The sequence below is a fragment of the Anas platyrhynchos genome, chromosome 8, assembly GCF_047663525.1.
Source record: "Anas platyrhynchos isolate ZD024472 breed Pekin duck chromosome 8, IASCAAS_PekinDuck_T2T, whole genome shotgun sequence".
In the NCBI taxonomy this organism is placed as follows: domain Eukaryota; kingdom Metazoa; phylum Chordata; class Aves; order Anseriformes; family Anatidae; genus Anas; species Anas platyrhynchos.
Window position 1 is genome coordinate 37,177,608 of NC_092594.1, and position 15,818 is coordinate 37,193,425.

The window sequence follows — 15,818 nt, forward strand, 5'->3', positions numbered from 1 at the left end:
CAAATAAACATTTTTATGACAGGCAAAAGCATTCGGCTATTGAGAGTATTGCTCCTGGTATTGCAGAAGCACACATCCTATGCAATGCCATTGAACCATACTGCATTTATTGACTGAAAATATACAATTTGCTTCTAATGAGTTTCTCCAACTTTTTATCCGTGGATATATTCTGTGATTGAGTATGTATGTGCAAAGTGCTGTGTATGTTGTTGTCTGTGCTCTTTGTATGTGCACACTATAGATAAATATATCCTCATATGTGAGTTATTTATATATGAATGCCAGAGCCTCTCAGGGTATTAATGCAGAACAGAGAATATATTTCCTGATGCCAATTAATGTCTTAATGAAGTAAGTGTCTTGAAATATTTTAATTCCATAGAAGCGAGCACACAAACCACCTTAATAATTATTCTCGTCTTTAAGAGTTACATAACGCTGACATGGCAGTTCTTTATTTTTCTACACAAAACACTATGTGAGTCCGGAGTGACACAGCACACATGACATTTCACATGTGGCCCCCGCGCTGGCGTGGAGGCAACAAGCCCTTTGCTGACACTGGTGGTGGCTTTGTCCCCGGCTGCAGCGGGACGGAGACTTCAGGAGCTCCAGAAGCAAAGGGTGTCCTCACAAAGCTGTAGATAACTCAGATGTCAGGGCCCTCTGAGGTTATTCAGTCTCTTTCTAGGCAGTCAGGCTGGGAGATGAGGTCTTCATTCTTGGAAGCACTGGACTCGGCAGATCCTAACAGAGCCTGACCATCAGTTCTTGAATGAAGAAATCTCAGGTGTTTGAAGGAAAGAAAGAAAAAAAAAAAAAGAAAGAAAGGAAAGAAAGAAAAAAAAAATGTAAATAAGAACACAAATGGGATCAAACTCCCCATGAACCCTGGTCCAGCTGAAGGCAGTGTCACAGCTCCTGTTGCGCCCTGCATGTGCGCGTTCACCCAGTGCCTATGTGAGCTGGGAAGAAGCTTAACACTTGGGGAGCCCGAGAAAAGGCACTGTTACCATTCACTGGCCTCAATGGAAAGATCTCTTGGGGATGAAAAGCGCAGTCCTTATCTATACCTAATCCAGGGAGGCTGCTTGCTGGTCACTTCCTTGCTTCTGTCTTGTAAACGGCACCGCAGCGCTTCACCCGCAGCCGCAGTGGTAGCAGCAGCAACAACACTGAGTGCTGGCAGTGCGGGAGGTCGGGCACCCAGCCTGCACGCCCTCCCGTGCAGCAAGGAAGCACTATTATTCCTGCTCAGTGGAGAAAAAGGAGGTGTTTTGCCCTGGCTCCTCTCTGTCCGGTGCAGTTTTGCTCTGCCGTTCACACAGGTGCAGCTCTGTGCACATGTGGCTGTTGGTGAAATGGGATTAAAGCACCAGCAGATGAAATGATTTACCCAGGGCTGTATGACAGGAAAGCCAAGGACTAGAAGTCAATAACTAATATCCAAATCTATATGGTTTTTTGTTTGTTTGTTTGTTTGTTTTCTAGGTTAAGCTACAGTATTTTTCCCTAAATTCAACGAATTCTTCATAAGAACACATCTTCACAACATTCACATCCTCCCTGGTATAACACCCGTCATAAATGAAGTGTGCATTTGCTGATCTTCACTAAAAATACTTAGTAATAAGGCACGTTTAACACCAACGGCTGTGGAAATAGGGCTGCCAAGCCTGTTACACTGGGAAGCTGCCTGATTTTGCTCAGAGCCCCTGCAAGTGCCTGGCTGCGTTTCCCCAGCCCTGCAGCCCGCTGAAGGGGCTGGGAGTTTTTGGAGCCCTGCTGTCAGAGTACAATGTTGCCTAAGCAAGCATTAAGAGATTATGGTAATAATAGGCATGCTTACTCCAAATAAAAGGTTTCATTAATCAAGCCATATTGAGATAAACCTGTCAGTGGACAGAGGAAACTAGAAATCAAACGCTGTGAAAGTTCTGACAGATTGTTAAATAGAAACCCTTTAAAACTGAATTTAATTTACTGTGATATTACAGATATTTATGCATCAATAGGCAAGTGCAGATTGAGTTCGGAGGTCAGCTGTGGTGCTTGAAAAATAAACGCGCAGAATGAAACAAAAGGTGACAGTTACCTTTGTCGGAAATTATGGTTTATTAAACTAAATATGAAGCTCTCACCTGACTTGCGTTTAGCAGAGAGGCGTGGGGCTGGGGCATCAATTCATGCAGTAGATTGGGGAGCAGCTAATTACAGAAGAGCTGCCCCTGTTTTTAAAGTTGTGTCTGTAAGCTGTACCAGAAGAAGCCAGGAGCAAACGTTTGACTTCTATACCTCACATTTATTTATTTCATTTCTCCTCGGGAGTTTTTCTAAACCTCTCCGTTTTCAAAGGAAACACAGACTGGTTGCTGAGGTGTCCCGGGTGGAAAACAAAACTTTGCTCCTCCTTCAGAGGCTTGTCTAGTCTCACGTTTTTCTTCCAAAGGAGTGGCTGCAATGCGAAGGGAAGATTTGGACCTAGTTGTGTTCCAGCTCTGCCAATGCCAAGGGTCCTGCTGGCTCCACCAGGCACAGGAGAAGTCCTTGAATACCAGCAGTCCTGAGTGAAAAATACGCCCGTGCTATATGATATGAGCATATTTATCTGCCAAACTTATATGAGATCATATCTAAATACATGGCTCCAAAACATATAGTAGATTACATTTCACACGCAGAAGAAACACGTAAAACATGCAGGACATGTTAGCTACAGCTATGCTGGACATATGTCCTTCCCAGAACGACAGCCCACAAAATCCTGCTGGACTCGTGCGAAGAATGACTGCAATGGAAGCAAGCTCATGAGCAAAGCCCGTCAGGATCTGGCCCAGCTTTCTGAGAAAATTTCCCTTTTTTGAGCACACAGGGGATGCAGGAGTGGGCCATTAGTTAATGGTAGAAGCCAAAATGTCAGGATCCTGTGACAAAGTCCCGGCTGTGTGCCTGCTCTGGTCATCATCGCCTGGGGAGCCACGTGTTGACACCAAGGGGCCCTGCAGAAACCTTCTCACTGCTGCTTAGGATACTCAGGAGCTGCCCTCACTGCAGCTCCAATGCAGGAATGACCATTGCTCTGGGCTGAGGCTCCCTGGGAAATGGAAATAAAACGGTAAAAACTGCCAAGAGAAAACTGGGGAGGAAGGACGATCGTGTTTCATCTACACAAAGATGAGAATTTACCTTACAAATTTGAACAAGACTTAGCTTGGAAAATGAAGCTTTAGTTCAGGTTTAGAATACAGTTAACTCGGAGCATATATTTAAGTCCCATTAATTTACAAGGTTTAAATGCTAAGGTGAGTATTTCTGGAAGCACGGGCTCTGGGGCAGGGAGAGCATTGAGGAGACCTCCTCGTTCATCCCTGGGCTTCCAGGAGGGCCCTGGCAGACCCCAGAGCTGCAGGCACATACCTGGAGGTGGGTCTCAATGGGTGACTCCTCTTGGGTTTCCAGGAGGAAGGATATTTAGCCATTATTCCAGAGAAGTAAAAGCCAGGGATGGATGAGGGGGACATGGCACAGCCCCCAGGAGGGTGAATCCTGCAGGATTCCTTTCTCACCTGGGCAAAGGCAGGAAACCCAACACAAAAACGATGTTGGTGTGGTTTAAGGAGTGTTGCCCACGTGTGCTCTCATCATGCAAGCACTGGAAATGCTCAGCCAGGCCCCCCGCGCTATCTGCAACTCCTCAAAGATGCTTTGAAACCTGCGGGGATTTATGGCATTCCTGGGAAGGCATTAAAATACTTTAATAAAATGTTTAATAAAGATTCTTCTAATAAGGTGAAGGATCTAAATTGAATTTAGTGAGTACTGTAATGGTCACACCAACGGGCTTTGTGGGGGATGGCAGGAAGGAGTCCGACTGGAAATGTTCTGAGTGGTGCTCCTTCTGGCCCCTAAAAAAAAAAAAAAGAAAAAAAAAAAGAAAAAAAAGGAAAGATTTGGGCTCCTCAAAGAGTTTTTTGGCCAAAAGCTAGCAGAAATTTCAGTTTCTGAAGCTGTCAGTTCTCTTTCCAAGACATTTGTGGAGGGCACCCACTATTTATACGAAGAACTCTGCTGTTTTCTCTCCTCAGGAGGTGGAGGAGGAAACTGCTGGGACAGGCGGTCCATTGGGATGGGCTCTTGGCAACACCACATCAGGACACAGAGGGATTTTGCAGCACAGCTTTTCTTTGCCAAAAGAAAAGAAAATAATCCCCTAAAATGCCATACAGCGCTCTCCAGATACGGAGCTACCTGGTTCAGCAGGTGAAGAGCAGCTTGGGGAAGGTTTGGAAGAGATATTATGGACCTGACTGCATAAATACCTAGCATGGGTTTTAACCTGCATTTTGGGTAAAATTCACCGTTCTGCAGAAGGCCCATAAAAGGCCCGCGCACCACTTACGTCCCACCAAGGCACCATTTGCGTGGCGCACGTGGCGCTCCGGTGATGCATTGGCCCTGTGCCGGCCGCCCGCGGAAGGGGTTCAGCCGCCGCCGATGGATGATGCTCAACGTGGTGGGGAAAAATATTAGCAGAGTGGTTTTATTAACAACGGCGCTAATTCACCGCTTGTCTTTCTGTGCTTACTAAAGGGAATCGAGGGTGTTACGCGTGTGCCAGAGGAGCGGCTTGCGAAACTATCCGGGAAAGAAAACAAACAAACGAAGCCTCCTCCCAGCCGGGGAAGCACAAGAGTCCTGGCTGTGCTGGTTAATAAAAATAAACCCTGAGTAAGCTCAGGGATCCCAGGGGTCTCTCATGATATGCAAAATCTCAGAGGAGTATCTCGGAGTTTCGTAGGAATTGGCTTCGTGCTGGGAGAGGATGGGGCCAGCGCATGGAGGGCTCCCAGTGATGCTGCAGCCACCAAAGGGATTTCCTCACAGCCCTGGGAATCCTCTTAGCTCCTTCTGCACAATTTGCATCTTGCTGGATAAAACTGAGCAAAACACCACTGTGCCTTCCTTGCACCTTCTCCCTACCTGCAGAGTCAGTGCCAAATCATCAAGGGCTTAGACTGAGCTTCCCCAGCAGCCTCTTGCAGCCCCTCACTTTGGGTTGCATCCCCATGTTTTCCACCAAATATTTAGTGCCCGCACCATCCCTTTGGGCTGCAGTTTCTGCATAGATGCATGGAAAAAGATTATGTCAGGTTGATTTACTCCCCTTCCTCTGACAAATAAAGGTGTCTTCAGATAAAATATAACTTCCTGCCCGAGCCCATTGAGCCTCCCCGCTCCCTCCGTGCACGGAGAAGCAAACCCCGGGTCTGGAAGGGTTTTATGCCTCGTGGTACAGAAGCCTCCAGCAGGGCACTCAGAGGATGAGTTTCAGGTGTTTTGTTCAAGAGGGACATGAGCAGGAGACTTCCAAGAAACGCCGCCAGTGGATGCATGGGGCACCCACGGGCTGCAAGCTGGGGACACCTATTGATCTGCTTAGAGGGTGGGGCTGCAAGATGAAAATCTGAAGAATAAATGAATCTTGGCTGAACGTCTGCCAACTGTCCTTACTTTTTTATTTTTTTTTCCCCAACCAATTCACAGCGAACTTTGCAGCCATCTTCCACAAAAGGCAGCAGAGTTCCTCTGCTCACACACACCAGTTTGCCCAGTAGCACTTTGGTGCTTTGACTTATTCAATAATCTTTGATCTGTCCTTGCTTGTGAAGCATCCAAATCTCTGAGCACTATTGGGCTCCGCTCTTCCTTCTGATGATTTTGGCTTTATTTTGTGAATCCCTGGAGGCTGTCTCCTGGGAACCTGAGCCTACATCCTGGTGGGGACACCTGAGCACTGCCACCTGCTTGTGCCAGGTCATGGGGACGTCCCTGCCTGAGACCATCTCCCAAGTTCTGGGTGCACAAGCCAGTGGGGTGCCCCCTGTGAGCTCAGCAGGACCAGTACCACCGGGACCCCCTGTGCCATTCAGCTCCCAGGGCATGGGAAGGCAGAGAGGAGACAAAGAGCCAGTGGGATTAAGCACCCCAAGGAAAACGAGTGCTGGATTCATGATTTTACACATACACCACTGTTGGCTGACACTTAGATCCTGCCAACACCTGCGAGGTGGGAGCAGGCAGAGGCTTGGTGTGAGAGCAGTGTTGTGGGAGGAGGGACACGGTGCCTGGCCCTGATGGGGGGCACATCCATACCCATCCATACCCACCTGTACACATCCACGCCCATCCATACTCACCGATACCCATCTGTACCCACCTATAACCACCTACACCCATCCATAGCCACCTATACCCATCCATACCCACCCGTAACCATCCATACCCCAAAATACCCATCCGTACCCACCCATACCCATCCATTCCCACCCATACCCCCCTGTCCACTTGCCCACAAGCCCCACGCACCTCTCTCCGTGTCCATGCCCACCATCCAAACCCCATCCCAGAGGCTGGGTCTCCCCCTCCCTGGGGACAGGGCTGCCCGCACCCACCGAGTCCCGCAGCGCCCCGGCTGGGGGCAGCCCCGCACAGTCCCGCGGGGCTCCGGCCTCCCCCCCAGCTTGGGTTTCCCTGAAGGCGAACTGGGGCTAAATAATGAATCGATCTAAAATTAACCGGAGGAATGGAAATGCTCTAAAAATAAGCGAGCAGCTGCCGCGGCCGCAGCCCCCCGGTCCCGCGGGGCTGTGCGGGGCAGCTCCGCACCCGGGCACGGATGGGGCCCCCCCAAAACTTCGCCTCCTGCCTCGCCGCCGCCTGCTCCCAGCCCGGCTTTTGGTGATGTTGCTGTTTTCCTTTTTTACTTATGTATTTATTATTTTTTTTTTGGCTTGGGTCGCCTCCCCGGGGGGAGCTGCGGGGGCTGCGGTGCGGGGCCGGGAGCAGGGGCGCGCTCCTGGGCGCAGCGCCGGGCTCCGAGCGGCCCCGCAGCGCACAGCCCCGCACCGCACCCGCACCCAGCCCCGCTCCCACCTCCTCCCCGTTCCCTCGCCGACCCCCGCAGCCCTCCGGCATCCTCCCTCCTCGTCCCTTTTGCTCCTTTTGTACTCAGGCGCCTTGCCCTGGCCGCCAGGGCGAGCGGGGGCTTTTGTAAAACGGGACGGATAAAAACGAGCGACATCATATTGTTTGACAGAGGGATCCGAAATGATAAAGTGCCTTCTCCGGAGGGGGGCGAAAATGGTGAATTCCTAAAAAACAAGCGAGCCGCTTCTCGCCTCTGCCTCCCTGCGCTGCTCGCCGTAGCCTAAAGGGATCCGCCGCCTGCACCAGCCCGCAGCACGTCCAGCCGCTCTTTTCAGGGGAAGTCCTCCTTTTAAAAGCCTCCATTTATTTATTTTTAAAGAAATGAAGAAGTGTCGGGAGGGGGGAGAGAGGGCGGCTTGGGCTCGGGACCCCCCGTTCTGCTGGCGGCGAATGCGAAGCACAATTTTCGAGAGAAAGGCTCGTTTTGATTAAATCTGACATGCCGCTGATAACTCCATGCTAATGTGAAATAATTAACATAATAGCCATAATTAAAAGCACGCTAACAATGCCATAAATTTATCACACAATTTTACTAGCTTTCTGCCCCTAACTGCTCTCTCATCGTTAATTAAACGTGTTGCCTTTCCCGGAATGGATGTTTGTACATTTCCAATCCAAATAAATCCGAAAGCGCTTTGGAAACGCGACCGATTTCGTTTTAACGCCGAGCTCCGCCGCTTTTCCAGGCGATTTATTGCGATTTTTAAAAAAAAAAAAAAAAAAAAAAGGAAAGCGAACACGTGCGGATAGAGGCCTTGAAGAAAAAAAAGAAAAAAAAAAAGAAAAAAAAAAAAAGGAAAAAAAAAGAAAAAGGGGTTGGGGGGGACATGGAAAAGGGTCACCAAACGCGCATCTTCGGCGAGACCCCCGTGCCGGGGTGCGCTTGCCCCAGCCGGCGGGGCCGGTGTAAGCCGGGTCAGGTCAACGATTTATAGAAGTCCTTAGTGAAAGTAAGAGGCTTAAGGAGCTGAAAGGGGACACCTTTGGTTTCTCCTTCCTTTAAAACGATTACAGAAGCAGAAATTGCCCCGGCGCTGCCGTTCCCCCTCGATCCCCCCCAGCCTCCGGCTTTATTTTTAACTCGCCCCGCAGCCAGGCTCTCGCTTGGCCATATTAGAACCCAATTGAGCTGTAATTAATTTCTCCCTCTCTACCATAACTTATTCCATCCTCCCTCGCCCTGGCGCTTGCCGTGTCTCTATTTGACTCGCTATCGATCCGGACCATACAGTTTGTTTTTCTCCCGTCGCTAAATCTATCTGTCTATATGGGCGCCCACTTTCCAGCTCTGCCGTTGTCATTATCGGGGTCGCCACCTCCGCTCCCGCAGCCCGAATTATTTCCTTGCTTCGCAGGGCACTGGCCCTGCCGGTGATAAGCTCCGAAATGTGCCTGCTGGGGGGCTCCGAGCCCCCTCCCCGGGTTTATGTGGGGGATTTGCTCCTGGATGATGCCCGGCGTGACAGCTTCGCCCCTGCTCTGGGTGCGGGTTTGGCTGGCTGGGCTCCCAAAAACTTTTCCCCAAAAACTTTTCCCCAAAACCTTTCCCAAAAACCTTTTCCCAAAACTTTTCCCAAAAACTTTTTTTTCCCAAACTTCTCGCCCCCAGCCCTGCAGGGCGCCGGGAGGGGGGGGGGGGGAGCGCCCCGTCGGGCCGGACTTGGCTCAACGCAGCCCTAAGGGAGGAGAAGAGTTTCTCTTCGCCGTAATTAACGGCACCGATTAATTACTGAGACTTTTCTCGTGCCGAGGAAATGCGCAACAAATGAAGAGGGGCCCAGGGGTGTGGAGGGGGGGGCGGCACTCCCCTGCCCCCAAAGGGCCCCGGGGGGCAACGGGGGCTGCGCCGCCAAACGCCTGAAAAGGGCACCGGGGAAGCCCCGAGGGGGTCTGGGGGGGTCCCAGCCCCGCTGCCCCCCCCTCCCCCGCTGGGACCCCCCAACTCCTCCGGGCTGTGCTGCCGGGGGGGGCCGGGGTACGGCGGAGCCTTCCGTGAGCTTCCCTGGGGGGGGGAGAGGGCTGCCTGGGGGGTGCCGGTGGTGCTTGGCTTGTCGGGGCTGTTATTTTTTATTTTTCCTTGAAAATAAATAAATAAAAAAGATCGGAAAACGGTCTGTCCTGACCCTATGCGCTCATTTCCTTGCATTTACCGGGATCCCCAAAGCCGTCCGGGGGAGACAAGGGGGGGAAAGGCCGGGCCGGGGGGGGGGGGGCTGGGGGGGCTGTGCCGGGCGCCGCTCCCCGGGCCGGGGCTTACCTGGGGCCGCGGCACCGCGCTCCTCGCATTCACCCGCACTGCCTCATTTCCTACGTGTTCTTATGCTAACGCCCGCAACCGTTAAGTCGTTAACACCTCGGGAAAAGAGGGGAAAAAAAAGAAAAAGAAAAAAAAAGAAAAAAAAATAAAAAGGAAAACAAAAAGAAAAAGAAAAAAAAAGAAAAAGAAAAAAAAGAAAAGGGAAAACAAAAAGAAAAAGAAAAAAGAAAGAAAAAGGAAAGAAAAAAGAAAGAAAAAAGAAAGAAAAAATATAAAAAAAAGAAAAGAAAAAAAAATAGAAAAAAAGGAAAAAAAAGGAAAGGGGAAAAAAAAGAAAGAAAAGACAGAAAAAAAGGGGGAAAAAAGGAAAAAAAAAGGTGGGGGGAAAAAAGAAGAAGAAAAAGGAGCCGGCTAAAAGCCTCTTTATTTATAGTTTCCCTTTGTTATTTTACGTCTTTTTTATTTCTCCCAGCACCTAATGGGATGGATCAATCAATAGCCGCGCTCTGATCTTCCGCTCCCAGCTGGTGGGAAAAAAAAATGGAAAAAAATAAAAAAAATATAAAAAGGAAGGAAAAAGGGAAAAGAAAGCGCCCGGGGGGGCTCCCGGAGCTTGGGCTCGCCGGGTCCCCGCGCTCCGGGCCGGGCTCGGGGCCGGGGCCGGCGGCCGCGGAGGGCGAGGAGGAGCCGGGGGCGGCCGGGGGCTGGCGGGGCCCGACGGGGCGGGCGGCGGCGGTGTGAGCTCAGCGGGCAGCGGCGTGACGTCACGGCGGGGGAGCGTGACGTCACGCGGTCACGTGGCGCCGCCTCCGAGTATATCTTTAACGGGAAAGTAATCGATCAGGCAGTCCGGCCCGCCGCGCCGCCACGCTGCCCGGCGAGGGCCCCGCGACGCCCTCCTCGGCCTCCCTCCGGCCTCCCCGAGCTGCCTCCCGCCCCCCCCACCCCGTCCCCTCCCTCCCTCCCTCCCTCCCTCCGCCCTCCGAAAAAAAAAAAAAAAAAAAAAAAAAAGGAGAAAAAAAAAAAAAACAAGAAGAAGAGAGAAAGGGGGGAGAGGAAGGGCAAAAGCAGCCCCGAGGACGAGCGGTGCGGAGCGGGGAGCGGAGCGGTGGAGCGGAGGGCGCCCGGTGAGCCCCGGCGGCCCCCATGCCCGGCGGGCACCCGGCGCGGAGGGCGGCTGGGAGCAGCGGAGCCGCCTGAGCCCCGATGCCCGGCGGCGGGAGCAGCCGGAGGTGACCGGGCCGCAGCCGCCGGAGCCCCGAGGGCGGCCCCGAGCCGCCGCCGCCGCCGCCGCGAGAGGAGGAGCGGGCGCGGCCCCCCCATGCCCCGCGGGGGCGGCGCGGCGGGCGGCAGCCGGGCCGCTCGGGTGTAGCGGCGGGCGGCGGCGCTCGGAGGAGCCGCGGCGGGGAGGCGAGGGGGAGGCCCGCCGCCGGGGCCGCCCCGGGGCCGCCGCCGCCGCCGGGAGCGGGCGGGGGGCCCCGTCGGAGGCGCGGGGATGACCCTGTCGGGAGGCGGCAGCGCCATGGCCGGGCAGAGCGCGCTGGCGGCGGAGGACGTGGACATCGACGTGGTGGGCGAGGGAGACGACGGGCTGGGCAAGGAGAGCGACGGCGAGGCCCGCAGCCCCGGGGCGCCGCCGCTGGACGGGGCGGCGGAGCCGGCGCTGCCCGCCGAGGTGGGAGCCGAGAGCGGCAGCAGCGGCAGCGGCAGCCCGGCCCCGGCGGGCCCCGGCGGAGCGGCCGAGGGCGGCAAGGGGGGCGGCGGAGGCGGCGGCGGCGGCGAGGACGGGGCGAGCGGAGCGGCGGCGGCGGCGGCGGGGCAGAGCAAGCCCAAGAGCAGCCTGGTGAAGCCGCCCTACTCGTACATCGCGCTGATCACCATGGCCATCCTGCAGAGCCCGCAGAAGAAGCTGACGCTGAGCGGCATCTGCGAGTTCATCAGCAACCGCTTCCCCTACTACCGGGAGAAGTTCCCCGCCTGGCAGAACAGCATCCGCCACAACCTCTCGCTCAACGACTGCTTCGTCAAAATCCCCCGGGAGCCCGGCAACCCGGGCAAGGGCAACTACTGGACGCTGGACCCGCAGTCCGAGGACATGTTCGACAACGGCAGCTTCCTCCGGCGGAGGAAGCGCTTCAAGCGGCACCAGCAGGAGCACCTGCGGGACCAGACGGCGCTCATGATGCAGGGTTTCGGCGCCTACGGCCTGGCCGGGCCCTACGGCCGCCCCTACGGGCTGCACCCCGGCGCCTACCCGCACCCCGCGGCCGCCGCCGCCGCGCTGCAGTACCCCTACATCCCCCCCGTCGGGCCCATGCTGCCGCCCGCCGTGCCGCTGCTGCCGTCCAGCGAGCTGAGCCGCAAAGCCTTCAACTCGCAGCTCGGCCCCAGCCTGCAGCTGCAGCTCGGCAGCCTGGGAGCCGCCGGCTCCATCGTCAAGTCGGAGCCCAGCAGCCGCCCGTCGTTCAGCATCGAGAACATCATCGGCGGCCCCGCCGCCAGCTCGGCGGCAGGAGCCCAGACTTTCCTGCGGCCGCCCGTCACCGTGCAGTCGGCCCTCGTGGCCCACCAGCCGCTGGCACTCGCCCGGACCACCGCGGCCATCGCCCCCATCCTCAGCGTGCCTACCAACATCATCGCCGGCCAGTTCCTGCAGCCCGCCGCCCCGGCCGCCGCCGTGCAGGCCAAGTGGCCGGCTCAGTAGCCCAAGTGGCCGGCCCGGTAGCCAGGGTGGCCGGCCAGGTAGCCCAAGTGGCCGGCCCGGTAGCCCCCGGGTGGCCGGCTCGGTAGCCAGGGTGGCCGGTCCGGTAGCCCCAAGGTGGCCGGCCCAGTAGCCTAAGCGGCCGGCCCGGTAGCCCCGCCGTGCCCCTCGGATGGATGGATGGATGGACGGACGGACAGACGGCCGGCCGGCCGGACAGACAGACAGACCGCTGCCGGCAGCGCCTGCCGCTGCTTTTCGGGCTTTTTATTTTTCTAAAGAGGCGAAAGGACGGTCGCGACCAGCAGCCGCGGGCTTTCACTTTTTTTGAAGGTTCCGGCGCTCCGAGCGGTTTTATCCGAAATAAGCGAGAGAACGAAAAAAAAAAAAAAAAAAGAACGGGAAAAAAAAAATGTATAAAGAAATAAGCGGGGGAAATTTTAAATATTAAACGAACGAACAGCAGCAACAGCGAGAAAAAAAATAATTGGAGACGAAAAGAAAAAAAAAGGAGGAAAACGCTGTCATTCTATTATAGAAGTCTGTTTATATATGAATGAATATATGTATTCTAAATGTTATCCCTTCGTGTTGTACACAACTTTGTAAATAAATTTTTAAAACGCTCTGCCCGGCTTTGTCTGACAGGCGCGGCGACGGCGGCTGCGGGGCCGAGCGGAACCGAGCCGGGCTGAGCCGTGCCGGGCTGGGCTGAACCGAGCTTTGCTGGTACCGAGCCTTATTGAGCCGGGCTGAGCCGTTCCGAGCCGGGTTGAGCCGAGCTGTGCAGTGCTAAGCCGGGCTGAGCTGTTCCGAGCCGTGCCGAGCCGAGCCGGGTCCGGGTCCCACCGCTCGCTGCGGGGCCGGCATCGCCGCGGCTCCCCCGTGCTTTGACTCCCGGCCTCGCCGTGTTTTCCCCCAAAATTTCTTTAATTTTTTCGTGCCCGACCCGGCTCTGCGCGGCGGTGCGGCGGGATGCTGGCCGTTCCCTGCTGGCACAGGCACGCATCGGGGAGGCTTTCGCGGCTGTTTTGGGGGGGAATTGGTTTTAAATAAAACGCCGGGGCCATCCAAGAGCCAAATAAATCTAGGATTTATTTGGGGGAGAATAAAAAACGAAAAGCCGTGCCCGTGCGGGGTCCGAGCGCGGCTCTTTCGTTGGAGGGAGAAGTGCTGGGGAAGCGGCTCGGCGTGGCGACGGCAGGGAACGGCCTTTCTCACCTAATTCCCGGCAACTAAGTTTGGAGGGCGGCTGCGAAAAATGTACATTTCTGGGCGTTTTCGTGGCTAAAATACAGAGACCGCCGAGAGGAGAAAATAACCGCAGCGTTGCAGGATTTAAAGCCCGGCTGCGGAGGGGCTCGGGCTGGCGAAGGGAAGGCGAGACCTCGGCGCTCGGCACTGCCCGGGCTGTCTGCTTTATTCTCTCCCTGGCGAAACGTTTGGGTTTCGTCGGTGCTGGAAGCCTCGGTGGATTTTGTTCGGGCCCTAAAAAGCTGCTGCGGTTGCGGGGGGAACGGGCGGCGGGCGCTGCGAGAGGAACCGAGAGCGCAGCTTGGGGAAAAACGGGGGAAAAAAAGCAAAACATGAAAAAAAAAAAAAAAAAAAAAAAAAAGAAAAAAAAGTCCTTGATTTCCTGGTGAGGAGTAAATATTATTTTTTTCCTAAGTCAATATTTGCACCTCCGCATATATGCTCCCAGATAAAGGAGGTGCTGGAAGTTTGCAGGCAGGGAGCCGCCGGACCGGGCACCGAGCGGGCACCGGGGGGGGCCCCCCTGGTCCGGGAGAGCCCCGCGGGCCGTCGGCGTGCTGCGGCCATAAAAGTCGCGGGGAGTTTCACAGTTGTGTCTGGCTAATCGGTTTTACACAAACAGCAAATGGTACGTGATGTGGGCAACACGCGCGGGGGTTATTGCTATATTTAGCGGATCCCCCTGGGAAAAGAGGAAGGAGCCTCTGCTTGAATTCGCTTCTCGGCTCAAGAAGCTGCTGATCCAGGGCTTCCAAGTGACACTGGATAACAGGGGCTCATTCCATTCCCGAGCCTTTGTTGCTCAGAAAATCGCTCGCTCATATTTCCGCGCATAGCAGCAATACCTCGGGCTCGGCATCTGCGCTCCGGGCCCGGCGGCGGGAGCTGCTCGGCGGCAGAACCGGCACCTTGTGTGTCCCCCCCTCCCTCCCCTGCTGCCCTTCGTCCCCCGGCACCTCCGTCCCCTCTTCCTCGCCTTCCCGACAGCGGCCGGCAGCACCCCCGGTGCCGCAGCATCGCGGGGAAGGGGCGGCGGCGGCTGCCGGGGCCGGGGCCCCGCGGGCAGGTGAGGGCTCCCGGGGGGGGGTGCAGTGCCGGCACGGGGCCTGCAGGGGGCGCGGGGACCGGGAGCCCCCCCCGTAACCTCCCCCGGGGGTCGGGACCCCCCCTCCGGGGGGCTGGGAGCATCCCCGCCGTGCGGGGCCGGGCTGGGCATCCCCCGGGCACAGAGCGGGCGGCGGGGCGCGGGGGGCAGCAGAAAGCCTTTTTCTTTCTTTTTTTTTTTTAATATATATTTTTATTTATTTCTCTTCCTTTTCCTTCCCCAGCCCCGTGTGGCAAAACTGGACGCGGCCGCTGACCGCTGACGGATGCCCCGAGCGCCGGTGCGCTCTGGGGCGCACGGGGGGGAAGGGGGGGGTCGCCCTCCGCACAGCTCAGCCCCGGCCCCGACCCCCGTGGCTTTTTGCTGGGGTGGCCGGGACCCCGCTCACGCCTCCCGTGGGAGCTCGTGGGCCGGAGGGACCCGGTGCGACCCCCCCGAGCCGCCCCAGGAGGGCGCGGAAGATGCGCGGAAGATGCGCGCCCGCGGCTCGGAGCCGGGAGGGAGCAGGGCGGCTTTCCGGGGGGACTCGCGGTGAATTTACGTTGTGGCAGTCCTAAAACATAAAGCGTTATGTACTTAAAAGACACAGAGCATAGGTATTACACCCACCGAAAGTATTTTAAGTCAGTGAATGTTCAATGTAGCAGGTAGAGATGAACTTAGCACGTCTCCCCGACTGAGCTGGGAACAGACTCCTCAGCCATAAAATGCACTTAACAGTCTATTTAATAGTGGCGAGGTCCTTGAAAATGCAATATCCATGCTAATCTCGCCTTTTTTTTTTTTTTTTTTCCTAAATCAGAAATGAAAAATAGGTCAGCAAGGCAGAACCTTCCCCTCCCGTTTAAAACGTGACATTTCGTCTGTCGGAAGAGCTGAGCAAACTTCAGGAATTCGGGCTCGGGGAACTCGATTCGGATCGGGGAACGGGAGCTCTGCTCCGGCCGCAGATCCGGAGTGCCGGGGGGGGGCTTTGCCTCGCCTCTACTCGGCTTTCCATCACCCCAGGAGCCGGGGGAAGGCAAAGAGGCGGCTGAGCTGCTTGCAAAGGGTTAAAGAAAGGCGTTTGTCCGCTCCTTATCGGCTTCTCCCTGCTGCCGGGAGCCGAGCGGCAGCCGCTTGCCGGCTCTGCCCCGCTGCTCGATGCGCCCGCGCTGCCTTTCCCAGCCATTGATCCGCTCAAAGTCACGGCAGAAATGCTGGTGACAGGGACTCGATTCCAGGCGACGCGACCCGGTGCAAGTATTTCGGGGGCGTTCGATAAAAAAGCTTTTTTTTTTTTTTTTTTTTTTTTTCCCGGGAAGGGAACGATCGCACCTCGAGACCAGGCGGGCTGCGATAACTGGGAGGATGGGGTGCGGGACGGGGACGGGACGGGGACAGGGATGGGGACAGCTGAGGACAGTATCGGGGCATTTCTAACAGGTTTGGGGCTCCCAGCATCTGGAGAGGGCGGTCAGCTCAGGGGGATTTGGGTTTGCTGCCCACACAACCCCCTGAACTCCCCG

General features: G+C 55.7%; 1 protein-coding gene and 1 long non-coding RNA gene across 6 annotated transcripts; one reads left to right on the forward strand and one right to left on the reverse strand.

Annotated features, from left to right (window-relative positions):
- Nucleotides 1–431: 431 nt before the first annotated feature.
- Nucleotides 432–7,688, reverse strand: LOC110353331 (uncharacterized). 5 transcript variants are annotated; one of them, XR_002403678.4, is made up of 5 exons: nt 6,370–6,723; nt 3,824–3,908; nt 3,570–3,736; nt 2,145–3,097; nt 432–788 (listed from the first exon to the last, which is right to left on the reverse strand). It is a non-coding gene; the product is annotated as an uncharacterized lncRNA (long non-coding RNA). The 5 variants fall into 5 exon arrangements; XR_011811157.1 differs by having other exon boundaries at nt 3,842–3,908; nt 6,370–6,722; XR_002403677.4 differs by having other exon boundaries at nt 3,570–3,908; nt 6,370–7,688.
- A 2,569-nt stretch (nt 7,689–10,257) lies between these two features.
- Nucleotides 10,258–12,579, forward strand: FOXD3 (forkhead box D3). The gene has a single exon (XM_013110037.4). The coding sequence runs from the start codon at nt 10,746–10,748 to the stop codon at nt 11,952–11,954; it is 1,209 nt and encodes a 402-aa protein (XP_012965491.3). The 5' UTR covers nt 10,258–10,745; the 3' UTR covers nt 11,955–12,579.
- The last annotated feature ends 3,239 nt before the right edge of the window (nt 12,580–15,818 follow it).